Source organism: Lasiosphaeria miniovina (assembly GCF_030549165.1).
Source record: "Lasiosphaeria miniovina strain SMH2392-1A chromosome Unknown B0T26scaffold_6, whole genome shotgun sequence".
Taxonomy (NCBI): domain Eukaryota; kingdom Fungi; phylum Ascomycota; class Sordariomycetes; order Sordariales; family Lasiosphaeriaceae; genus Lasiosphaeria; species Lasiosphaeria miniovina.
Window position 1 is genome coordinate 762,688 of NW_026848225.1, and position 13,127 is coordinate 775,814.

Sequence of the window (13,127 nt, forward strand, 5' to 3'; positions counted from 1 at the left end):
GAAATTGCCTGGTTTGCAGCTTCTGTGATTACTGTACTAAGTATATCAGCTATACTGTTCCAATCCCTTTGATGTATAGCAGTCTGGACTGCTTTTGTGGCTTCTTTTTCATTGGTGTTCAACTTTATAGTAAATATATCCCAATTAGCCTTTTGTAGTTGTACGAGGGTAAGAGATTGCCTGTACTAGTGTGCTTTCTAGTGGTTTTTGTTGACTTTGGCCAGCCTTGGAAGCTTATAGCTTTGTGGTCAGATCCTGTAGATTCGGTATAGTCCCAGTTATTTCAGGTAATCGATTTGAAGGGTATAGTGAAGGCTAGGTCAATAACTGAGGTTGTTATAAAATTAGACCTATGTTGTGTACCTCCCTTTTCCTTTATTACTCTAGGATCTACTAGGATATCCGCCTTCTGTATCTGTAGCCAGTCTACTAGTATAGTCGCTTTTGTAGCCTTTGTGGAGTCGGCCTCCCTGTTCCACCATGGGTGGTTATTACAAACCACTCGACTGTTAGGGTCGTCTGTCTGTAAGGGAGCACGGGCTCCACAGAATGCTTGGGTTGGTAATTATGAAGATAGAACAAAGGGCAAGCTCCTATCGCACGGGTAATACAGTCAAATCAGAATGCCACTCAAAGTGTATGAGTGCAGTGAATGTGTATTGCTTGCTTGAAGAACCAAGCAAGAACTATCTAAGACCGTGGCTACGGTCGTCATATATATCTATCTAAGGCGGACCAATCAGAGTCCTTCTCCAAAAGTCAGAGCGATCACTGCGATCAGTCCACACTGATCGCACTGATCACACTGACCGCTTCCTGACTGGTTGACCGTCCTGCCAGTGGTGGTCAGTCGGGCCTTGGCGGCCCGTCGTGACTGACCACCTCCTGGTTGGCTGCACCAGCCCCTAGGTGGGTCTACCCCACCTGGCTGCCCCAGCCAATCTGCAGGGGGGCTCAAGGCGCCTCCTGCACACCTGTGCCAGGATCGTAACAGTGGTGTAGGTTGAAGTTCCCTACTATTAGGCAGGGTTTTCTTAGCTCGTAGTGTTGTAGTACCCTTTCTACCGTTGTAGGCCCTAAGACTTCTGCTTGTGGTTGGTTGGGTAGTGGGTCTAGCCGTTGTCTTTCGTTATAGACAGTGAAGATATAGAAGCTTTCTAACCCAAATACCTCGATTACTTGTATATCGAGGTCGTTGGCTATATCGAATCTTGGTGTGAATTCTGGCTCACTACTTTGTCTAAAGTAGGCTATTATTCTAGGCCTGTGGCCTTTTTCCAACGTTGGTTGTGGTAGAATAGTATGGAAAGCTGGGTGGTTTATTGCGTAGTAGCCATCTTACTTATTTCCAGTGTAGTTGTAAGAGAAGGCAGGTACACCTGATCAAGGTGGTCACGATGGAGGGAACAAGGGGGCGAACAATGACTGGCATTGGTAAAGGACTTCAACCTGGCCCTCGCAAAGGAAGGTGGGCGAGGGCTACTATTTATATACATAGTTGGGTGGCTCAATCCGGCGGGTGCCTAGGCCGGGTGTTTGGGGCCAGCTGGTGGCGCCTGGGCTGGGCCGGGCGTTTGGGGTGCTCTTTCCTTACAGTAGTAGTGGCGATAGTGCGTAGCCCTGGTAGCGGTGGCGATAGTGGCGATAGTGGCGATAGTGGCGATGGTGGCCCTGCTGGCGGTGGCGGTGGTGGCTACGAGGGTGGTTTCCTTACAACTATCCCCTCCCCCCCGTAGGTCGACGTCCCCGTCCACTAGTCACTTGACTAGGAACCTCCTGCGCCCTCCATCCTTGTGCTCCACGATGTCTTCCACTTCCCATTCTTCTCCTTCGACTAGCTCTGGTAGTGGTAGCACTTTCTGACCTTCGGCCACTGACTATTTCTCTAACAGGGAGACTGGGAAAACATCATGGAGCCGAGCGTACTTTGCTGGTAGTTCGACACGATATGCTTGTGTGCCGATCTTTTCCGTGATCTTGACTGGGATAAATCTAGGTGCTAGCTTTCTTCCGGTTTTGAACCAAAAGTTTTGCGTGGAGAGTCCAACCGTTTCTCCCAATTCGAACCCAATCCACTGGTTTCGTGCGTCGTAGTACCTTTTCTGTGAGTCCACGGCCTTCTGCCAGTTGTGGTACATTCTCTCCCTTAGGTTAGTTAGTTTGCTTAGGCGTTCGTGCACCCCTTGCACCTTCAGCTGGGCCGAGGCCACGTAATCCACCATACAAAGGGTTGTAGCCCGTATAATGCCTCGAACGGGCTCGCCCCGATGGTCACGTGCACGGTATTGTTGTATGCGAACTCGGCTTCATGGAGCAGTGGCGCCCACTGGGCTTCTTCGTCGGTAAAGCACCTCAAGTAGTGATGTAGACTCTGGTGCGTTCGTTCAGACTGGCCATCGGTCTGTGGGTGGTAGGCCGTCGAGAGCCTCTATTTGACCTGGCGGGCCTTAGAGAGTTCTACCCAAAAGTTGCTGGTTAGTAAGGAATCTCGGTCGGAGACCATACCTAATGGTGTACCAAATCGGCCTTCTACATGCTCGTAGAGTAGTTGGGCTAGCTCGGCTGCCGTGACTGTGGTAGTGGTCGGGATAAAAAGTGCGGTCTTTGTGAACCAATCTACCACCACAAGAACGGCATCTACTATGCGGTCCTTATGCTGGCAAGGTGGTAGCTTCGTAATAAAGTCTAGGCTGATTTCTTCAAAAGGTTGAGTAGGTAGGGGTAAGGAGCTCAGCTTGCCTTATGGCTTGTGCCTAGGTTGCCAGTTACCCAGGTACACCTGGCACTGTTTTGTATAGGCTTGCACTTCTGCGTCTAGGTTCTCCCAATGGAACCTTTGTTTTAGTAGGTCAACCGTTTTGCGGCTCCCAAAATGCCCAGCTCTAGGGTCATTATGGTACAAGCGTATGAGTTTTCTTTTCACTGCTGGGACTGCGGTGATCACTAGCCTGCCTTTGTAACGGAGGGCCTCCTCGTCATCAACGCTGTTGTTTCCTGGTCTGCCCTGGATTCCAGTACCCGCACGCCCTACGCTATCATTCCCTGGGCTCAACCCAGTACCCGCGTGCCTCGTGCTGTCGTTTCCTGGTTTCCCTATGGGCCCAGTACCCGCGTCTATTCGACCCTCGAGCACCTCCTGAACGCGGTTTCTACATCCGAGATCTCCTTTCTGTAGGGCGATAACCGACCTGTACAACTTGTGCCTAGGTGTTACAAACCACTCGACTGTTAGGGTCGTCTGTCTGTAAGGAAGCACGGGCTCCACAGGATGCTGGGGTTGGTAATTATGAAGATAGAACAAAGGGTAAGCTCCTATCGCACGGGTAATACAGTCAATCCGGAATGCCACTCAAAGTATATGAGCGCAGTGAATGTGTAATGCTTGCTTGGAGAACTGTTACAATCTGGACAACATGTCCACGGAGCTAGGCCCGGCCTAGGATTGTGGGGGTCTGGACGGCAGGTAGGAGATGACGGGAGACAAGGAGTATCGTGCACAGATTGCGAAAGACAGGCTTTCAACACACAACCAATGTATGCTTAACCAGATGCATTGATAGCTGCAGAACCGTTCTCCCAGAGAGAGCGTGCTGCCAGCTCCTATATAGAACTATGAGCAACCAATCAGAGTTCCTGCCTTACATGCTTAGTTGTGCTAAGTCCTAGACGCACTGATCCCCACTGAGCTCCCTGCTCAGTGCGCTCAGTGGGTCTCGGCACTGATCCTACTGAGCTCAGCCATGCTCAGTGCACCTTGGCACTGGCCCCACTGAGCACTCCCTAATTGGATGCACCTTCTCTTAGCGAGAGCCCCACCCTAAGTGCCGTTCCAGCCAATCCGCAGCGGGCGGGCAACGCCCTCTGCACCTTTGAACCAGGATCGTAACAAGAACCAAACAAGAATTATGTAAGACCGTGGCTACGGCCGTCGTATATATCTATCTAAGGTGGGACAATTAGAGTTCTTCCCTTACATGCTCAGCCGTGCTCATTCGCGCTCAGTGTGTCTTGGCGCTGTCCCTACTGAGTGTCACGAATCCCTATGGATTCCCTGTGGTTATGCACAAAGGTGGGGCATGCACTTTTGGCGCGAGCCAATCAGGAGCGTTCCAGGATTCCGAGCTCTGGAGCTCGGGGGCGCGGGACAGGTCCGGCCGGGCGGTGACCCGGACGCGGGACAACGGGACAACGGAACCACTGTTATTGGTTACGTAAATAGATATATACGACGATCGTGTCCACGGTCTTAGATAGTTCTTGCTTGGTTCTTCAAGCAAGCAATACACATTTGCTGCACTCATACATTTTGAGTGGCATTCCGATTTGACTGTATTACCCGTGCGATAGGAGCTTGCCCTCTGTTCTATCTTCATAATTACCAACCCCAGCATTCTGTAGAGCCCGTGCTCCCTTACAGACAGACGACCCTAACAGTCGAGTGGTTTGTAATAGCTCTTTCCTTACAGTCTGCCACCTCGATGGTTGAGTATTACAAACCACTCGACTGTTCGGGTCGTCTGTCTGTAAGGGAGCACGGGCTCCACAGAATGCTGGGGTTGGTAATTATAAAGATAGAACAAAGGGCAAGCTCCTATCGCACGGGTAATACAGTCAAATCGGAATGCCACTCAAAGTGTATGAGTGCAGTGAATGTGTATTGCTTGCTTGAAGAACCAAGCAAGAACTACCTAAGACCGGTGCCACGGTCATCGTATATATCTATCTAAGCTGGGCTAATTGGAGCGTTGCTCTGTTGCTCTTTGACAGAGCTACAGAGCATTGCTCTGTTGCTCTCCGACAGAGCTACAGAGCAGCCAACCAAACTGTTGCTCTGTTGCTCCCCGACAGAGCTACAGAGCAGCCAACCAGACTGTTGCTCTGTACTCCACCGTGCAGAGCAAATGCGGGCCCTTCTGCTCTGTTCTCCACCGAACAGAGCAACTGTGAGTCCAAGCCCCTCCTTTAACGTGACTAGCCGAGGCGGGTCCAGCCACCCCTGCCCTGCTTCCCAACCAGTACGAACAGGGATTCGTGACATTGAGCCTGTCACGACCAGGGCAAGGCATTGAGGTGAACTCAGTCCATTGGGTGCTATCGACGAAGATTCTAAACTGAGGAAGGAAAGAAGGAAAAGTCCAACAACGCGTCGCGTGCTCGCGAATAAGTTTTCATCTATCAGTGGGGTAGGTGGGGCCTCGAGGCGGCTTCTGATAGGCCCGGGGTTCTGGGCGGCTCTAGCTGCTTGAGGGCCAGTTTGGTGGACGGGTCCTCACAGAGCCCAGGTTCCACGATCTAGCTACTATAGGTACTAAGTTTGCGCTCAGTCGGCATAGGCCGGCTGAGTTGGTGATTCCGCCCTTTATGAAGCCTTGTGACCCGTCTGTGTGGAATACTACCGTAGTAGCCTTTGCAGTAGGCGCCATAGTTGGTTTGAGGCTCTTCAGTAGTTGTTGTAGGTGGTCCTTTTTGGCTTCGTTTTTTCCACCCTTGTATTACAAACCACTCGACTGTTAGGGTTGTCTGTCTGTAAGGGAGCACGGGCTCCACATGATTCTGGGGTTGGTAATTATGAAGATAGAACAAAGGGCAAGCTCCTATCGCACGGGTAATACAGTCAAATTGGAATGCCACTCAAAGTGTATTGTTACGATCCTGGCTCAAGTCTGCAGGAGGCGCTGGAAGCCGACTGCTGATTGGGCAGCACTGGCGGGCAGGACGGGCCCCACATGAGCTCGGTGCGGCCAATCAGGCGGCGCTCAGTGCGTTCGGGTGCCAAGACTGGGAAGACCCACTGAGCAGAAAGAACAGCCAATCAGGAAAGTGCTCAGTTACCATTGAGAGCTCAGTCGTCCTTGAAGACTGAGCGCCCCGGAGGCCCTGAGCACTGTAAGGGAGAACCCTGATTGGTCCGCCTTAGATAGATATATACGACGACCGTAGCCACGGTCCTAGATAGTTCTTGCTTGGTTCTTCAAGCAAGCAATACACATTCACTGCACTCATACACTTTGAGTGGCATTCCGATTTGACTGTATTACCCGTGCGATAGGAGCTTGCCCTTTGTTCTATCTTCATAATTACCAACCCCAGAATCATGTGGAGCCCGTGCTCCCTTACAGACAGACAACCCTAACAGTCGAGTGGTTTGTAATATGTATGAGTGCAGCGAATGTGTATTGCTTGCTTGAAGAACCAAGCAAGAACTGTCTAAGACCGTGGCTACGGTCATCGTATATATCTAATTCAGGTAACCAATCAGGACTTTTTCTTTGCGTGCTCAGTGCTTCTCCTAACGCTTGGTACCCCGAGTGTCTCAGAGACTACCGAGCGCCTCCTGATTGGCTGTGTCGAACACTTGCGGGGCCCGACCCCGCCCACCTGTGCGGCCCAATTGGCAATTGGCTTCCAGCGCCTCCTGCAGTCTTGGACCAGGATCGTAACATGACCATCTTGAAATAGTAGTATTCGTTGGCTATAGTTGTTACAAGCCTTTTCGAATCAAATTTGTGGCGGTAGGATAGCTGCTTCCACTTCTAAGGCCTTGTAGAGAGAGTTTCTGAACGCTCCCAGCATCTGTTTTACAGCTAGGTTCTGTAACCTTTGGTATTTTTGGACTAGCTGCTGTTGGTGGTAGTTTTCACCATAGTTGGACGCCGTAGTCGGCTACTGACGTAATACAGGCTACGTATAGTTGCCTTAGTGCCCTGAACAACAGTTCTTTTTGTGTTGTGCCGAGTCTTTGTAGGCCATAGTAGACGGCGGTAGCCGCCTCTATCTTTTTTTCCACGTGAGTTTTGAAGTCTATTTTTGTGTCTAGAAATACTCCTGGCCAGCGGACTACTTCTACTGGTCTAGTCACTATAGAGCTAGTAATTATTGAGCCCGTTATAGGTTTTCTGTTGTGGAAGTGTATAAGCTCTGGTTTGGCTTCGTCAAATGCGATGGCCTTTTCTTTAGCTAGTTGGAATAGTTGTACGATCTCTTCTAGTTGTCTACAGGTCTTAGCTGCTGACGTTGACGATACCGATATACTGAAGTCGTCGATATACGATAGTTGTAGGCCCTGTTGAGCCACGATTGCCTCGACATATAGTATGAATAGGATTGGCGATATTAGTGAGCCTTGTGGGATTCCGGTGTTGACTGCCGTACTTGGTTGTACGTGGCCTTCAAAAGTAAGTTGGATTTTCTGGCCACTGCAAAACGAGTCTACCCAATTCACCAAGCTTTCTGGTAGGCCACGGTTCTTAAGTACAGTTATCAGCTGTGGTTTGGATACGTTGTCAAACGCTCCCTTCACATCTAGGTGTTACGATCCTGGTTCAAAAGTGCAGGAGGCGCTCTGTTCTACTCCATGATTGGGTAACGAGGTGGGGACGGGGCAGTCCCCGCTCCGCGTGGGATGCGGCCAATCAGGAAGCGCCCCGTCCGGCTAGCTGCCAAGGCCAACAGGGCGGACAGAGCAGGCGCTCCGTGGGGCTCCTGCGCTCTGTGAGCAGAGCGCCCTGGACCCGCAGGGCGTAGACACTGAGGATCCTGATTGGCCCACTTTAGATAGATATATACGACGACCGTAGCCACGGTCTTAGATAGTTCTTGCTTGGTTCTTCAAGCAAGCAATACACATTCACTGCACTCATACACTTTGAGTGGCATTCCGATTTGACTGTATTACCCGTGCGATAGGAGCTTGTCCTTTGTTCTATCTTCATAATTACCAACCCCAGCATTCTGTGGAGCCCGTGCTCCCTTACGAACAGACGAACCTAACAGTCGAGTGGTTTGTAATACTAGGAAAATTGTAGTGGTTATAGTCGATTTTTTTCCTTTGTTTCTGTTGTTGTATGTGATGTAGTAGTAGTAAGACCGTGTTTATTGCAGACCTTTGTTTCCGGTCACCTAACTGTGTGGGGTTCAGCAGGTTAGAGCTATTGTTGGCTAGGTAGTTCAGCCTTGTTGCGTAGATCTTTTCTAGGGTTTTACTCAAACAGTTGAGTAAAGTTATTACCCTATAGGCCTTTGGCATAGTATAGTCTCCCCTTTTAGGTTTAGGTAGTATAATTACAACGCCTTGTTTCCAGGAGTCTGGATGGGTTCCACAGATGAAGAGAGCTTTGTAGATTTGGTTGAATAACGTCGGTATAGCTTTGTAGGCCTGTTGTAATAGCTCGAAGTTCAAACTATCCGGGCCCGGTGCTTTAGTAGGGTTTGAGCTAAATATTGCTCTTTCCACCTCTATAGCCTCTAGTTCTGGCCATTCCCGTTTTGGGTTTTGCCTAGGCCGGGTAATAGGCTGGGAGACAGACTGGGTGATAAGCTGCGTGACGGGCTCTGGAAATAAGGTAGTTGTAAAGGCCTTGCATTTTTTTCAAAGGTGTTGGCTTGTTTTTTTACGCCCTTTCTACGTAGTTGATACTGGGTATTTCGGTATTATTCGTTACCTTCGTATACCTTAGGGCCTTGAACGCTTCTTTCGCCTCTGCCCTAGTTAGGAACTCTTGCCAGTGTGTTGTTTTTGCAGCCCTTATAGCATGGAAGTACGTATTTCGGGCCGTCTTATAGGTTCGTACCTGGTTAGGGTCTTTTTATAGTTTCTTTGGGCATGATGTAAGCTCTTTTGTAGAGATGTAAGTTCGTTAGACCAAGGTTTTGATCTTTCAGTAATCTTAAGCCTAGGGATTGCCTGGTTTGCAGCTTTTGTGATTACTGTACTAAGTATATCAGCTATACTGTTCCAATCGCTCTGTTGTATAGCAGCAGTCTGGACTGCTTTTGCGGCTTCTTTTTCATTTGTGTTCAACTTTGTAGTAAATATATCCCAATTAGCCTTTTTGTAGTTGTAAGAGGGTAAGAGATTGCCTGTACTAGTGTGCTTGCTAGTGGTTTTCGTTGACTTTGGCCAGCCTTGGAAGCTTATAGCTTCGTGGTCAGATCCTGTGGATTCGGTATAGTCCCAGTTATTTCAGGTAATCGATTTGAAGGGTGTAGTGAAAGCTAGGTCAATAACTAAGGTTGTTATAGAGTGCGTCTCTTCCGACTGTTAAAACGTCTCCATATACTGTAGGTACATAGGCGCCCAAGCGTTACAGCTCACCGCCCATGAAAATACCACATTTTACAGTCAAAATTACCACATTCGCTGGCTTCCCAGCTCCAAGCGCTGGCAACGCAATTGTAACGCAATTGCACCTCGCCGCCGTCGCCAACGTCAACACACTTCCAAATGCGGTAAGTGAAGCTCAGGACGGTAGATTCGCTCAAATCGTTCAAATCTCCAGTAAAATGCAAAGCTGACTTCGTTGAATTCGCTTACGTAATAGGGCAAAAAATGCAATAAAAGACTACAGGCCTGCTTACATTACTCAGAACTGCATGCAAGTGACAGCTTTACTGATCCATGCCTTCTAAGGCCCGGGCAGTCGGCTGCGGGACCCTTCCACTTCATATAGGCCGTACAATACGACCTTCAGCCACTGCAGAGGCTGCAGGGACACGTGAAACTCGTGATGTTGTTGTGCCGCCCCGGCTTCCCCTGCTCCCTGAACCCCGGGTGCCACAGCGAGCCGAGTCAAGGTTGTTGACGGTACGGCGGGGAGGCGGCTGGCTAAGCTCGTCAACGTCGTCGTCGTCAACATCGTTGTCGTCAATATCGTCGTCGTCATCGTCAAGGGTGGCGCCCTCCCACTGTGAGGGATTCCGCCGAATGGAAGGCATAAGCCCGGACTTCCTGCCCGGCTGAGTGGTCGTGACCCGCGGAGCGTTCAGCTCGGCTGCGAACGCCGTCGTGTTGCGAGGCCTGCCCCAAAGGTGCTCAACCCTGTCAAAGTCAGGGTACCGCAGGTACCTTTAGCAACCTCCCTATTGAGGACAGCTGGGCGGTCGATGTATTCGGCGATGACTGCTTTATGCTCAGGACCGAAAACGACTTTGGACCTCAGGAGGTCGAAGTCCCGGGCGCTCGGTGGATGATTTGTATGCTCTGTATGCTCGGGATGAAGCTCAAAGGTCCATTTCCTATCGTTAGAAACGAGGGCTTTGGCTACGCCCTGCCAAACGCAGCCTCTGTGATCGGTGGTGGTTTTTGTTCACTGTTGCCTTAGATTGTTGGATTCTTCCACATTGACAGCCAAAATCGACCCTGGTGCGCCGAAGTCCTTGGCGTAGTTGGAGGCTCGTATTTTGAACGTATTGAAGCTCGTAGAAGCGGTCCATTCTTTCAAATCGTCGAGAAGATCATCGAGGCTGTCATATTTCGTGATCAAAAGCTTATGGCCGGCAGGTGGGTTTGAGAGGGGTGGTGGTACCGGCGGCGCCGAATTGGGCGCATCGCTGAGATCGCCAAAGTCGCTAAGATCGCTCAGATATTCAAGGGCGGCCATTTCTATCGCTAGTTAGTACTACGCAACGAAGTAAACAATGAATAAATGAAGCCATACCGATGCATCGATTGAATGCAGTGCCGACGATGTTTTTTGGTGGTTATATAAGGTCGGTTGCAGTGGAAACGTAAGGTTCGGTTGCGTTGTGGTTAAAAATGGTAAATTACTGCGCGGCAGAATAATGGATGTACTGGCGGGCTGGGTATGTGGCCAGGGTTAGGGTTATGGGTGGTGGATTATAGTATTTGGGGACGTTTTAACAGTCGGAGGAGACACACTCTTGTTATAAGGTTAGACCTATGGTATGTACCTCCCCTTTCCTTTATTACTCTAGGATCTACTAGGATATTTGCCTTCTGTATCTGTAGCCAGTCTACTAGTATAGTGCCTTTTGTAGCCGTTGTGGAGTCGGCCTCTCCGTTCCACCATAGGTGGTGTAGGTTGAAATCCTTTACTATTAGGCAGGGTGGTTTCCTTACAATAATTACCAACCCCAGCATTCTGTGGAGCCCGTGCTCCCTTACAGACAGACGACCCTAACAGTCGAGTGGTTTGTTATACTGAGCTCTCAGCTCAGCCGTGCTTGGTCGCGCTCAGTGCGTCTTGGCACTAACCCTACTGAGCACTCTCTAATTGGATGCACCTTCTCTTAGCGGGAGCCCCACCCTAAGTGCCGTTTCAGCCAATCTGCAGCGGGCGGCGACGCCCTCTGCACCTTGAACCAGGATCGTAACACATAGACATCCAAGGCCAACCAAGATGGCTAGTTTAACTAAAAGAAGGACAAGCTATAGGCTCTACAGTATTCGCAGTAAAAAGTTTGCCGGATGAAAAAGCCTGTCTCCAGGGCCGGAATATTGAAGGTACCGGCCTGAAGGTAGTAAAATACAAGACCTTTAGCACTACAACGCAGTGCCGGCGATGCCAAGGATTTGGACATAACACATACACCTGTAAACAGCCAGTAGCCTGTAAGTGGTGTGCCAAAGGCCACTACAGTAACACACACTACTGCAAGAGTTGTGGAAAACAAGGACCATGCCAACACCTAGAAAGAAAGTGCAAAAACTGCAGTGAAAGCCACGAATCTACAAGCCTAGACTGGGAGGTAGTGAGAGCAGTAAAGACCAAGTGTATATGATAAAACCTATATCAGTACTATAACACAGCGTCGATAGACAGAGCGGAGCTCACCATACCGTCTTACAACAAGCATTTGAAATGAACACCACTGTCCCGCGCGCCCGGCGTCCCGAGACCGCAAGTCTCGGGACCACGGGCCAGTGGGACCATTGTTATTGGTTACACAGTTAGATATATACGATGACCGTACCCACGGTTTTAGATAGTTCTTGCTTGGTTCTTCAAGCATGCAATACACATTCACTGCACTCATACACTTTGAGTGGCATTCCGATTTGACTGTATTACCCGCGCGATAGGAGCTTGCCCTTTGTTCTATCTTCATAATTACCAACCCCAGCATCCTGTGGAGCCCGTGCTCCCTTACAGAGAGACGACCTTAACAGTCGAGTGGTTCGTAATACACAACCAACGTTGGAAAAAGGCTGCAGGCCCAGAATAATAGCCTACTTTAGAAAAAACAGTCAGCTAGAATTCACACCAAGATACGATACAGCCAACGACCTCGATATACAAGTGATCGAGGTATTTGGGTTAGAAAGCTTCTATATTTTCACCGTCTATAACGAAAGACAACGGCTAGAGCCACTACCCAACCAACCACAAGCAGAAGCCTTAGAGCCCACAACGGTAGAAAGGGCACACTAGAGCACTACGAGCTAAGAAAACCCTCGTAACCACCATGGCCACCGCCACCAGGGCCACCCTCGCCACCGTTGCCACTATCGCCACCGCTAACAGGGCCACGCACTATCGCCACTACCACCCTGGCCACGCAAGGATGACTCGTAACCCCTTTCACGTGTATATAGACCATGGCCTTCGCACACCTCTTTAGCTCAGGCCAGGTTGAAGTCTTACGCCAATACCAGTCATTGCTCGCCCTGCTTGTTGCTCCTATTGTGACCACCTTGATCAGGCGTACCTGCCTTCTCTTACAATTATGAAGATAGGACAAAGGGCAAGCTCCTATCGCACAGGTAATACAGTCAAATCGGAATGCAACTCAAAGTGTATGAGTGCAGTGAATGTGTATTGCTTGCTTGAAGAACCAAGCAAGAGCTATCTAGGACCGTGGACACGATCGTCGTATATATCTATCTACGTAACCAATAACAGTGGTTCCGTTGTCCCGTGGTCCCGCGTCCGGGTCACCGCCCGGCCGGACCTGTCCCGTGCCCCCGAGCTCCAGAGCTCGGAATCCTGGAACGCTCCTGATTGGCTCGCGCCAAAAGTGCATGCCCCACCTTTGTGCATAACCACAGGGAATCCACAGGGATTCGTGACAAGAGCACCCCGAACGCCTGGTCCGGCCCAGGCGCCACCAGCTGGCCCCAAACACCCGGCCCAGGCACCCGCCATATTGAGCCACCCAATTATGTATATAAATAGTGGCCCTCGCCCACCTTCCTTTGCGAGGGCCAGGTTGAAGTCTTTTACCAATGCCAGTCATTGCTCGCCCTCTTGTTCCCTCCATCGTGACCACCTTGATCAGGCGTGCCTGCCTTCTCTTACACAGACGCAGAGGTCGTCGGGATTATCAAAGCCCTAGAAGAGGCCTAAGGAATTACCACTACTACGTCTACTACGTCTACCACTACGTCT

The 13,127-nt window shown here is 50.1% G+C and overlaps 1 protein-coding gene across 1 annotated transcript; it reads left to right on the forward strand.

Moving 5' to 3' along the window:
- Positions 1–12,199: 12,199 nt before the first annotated feature.
- Positions 12,200–12,808, forward strand: B0T26DRAFT_804963 (uncharacterized protein; the record flags this gene model as incomplete). The annotated part of the gene is made up of 4 exons (XM_060447142.1): positions 12,200–12,310; positions 12,442–12,502; positions 12,642–12,756; positions 12,788–12,808. The coding sequence occupies exons 1-4, from the start codon at positions 12,205–12,207 to the stop codon at positions 12,806–12,808; spliced, it is 303 nt and encodes a 100-aa protein (XP_060292489.1). The 5' UTR covers positions 12,200–12,204.
- Positions 12,809–13,127: the final 319 nt, after the last annotated feature.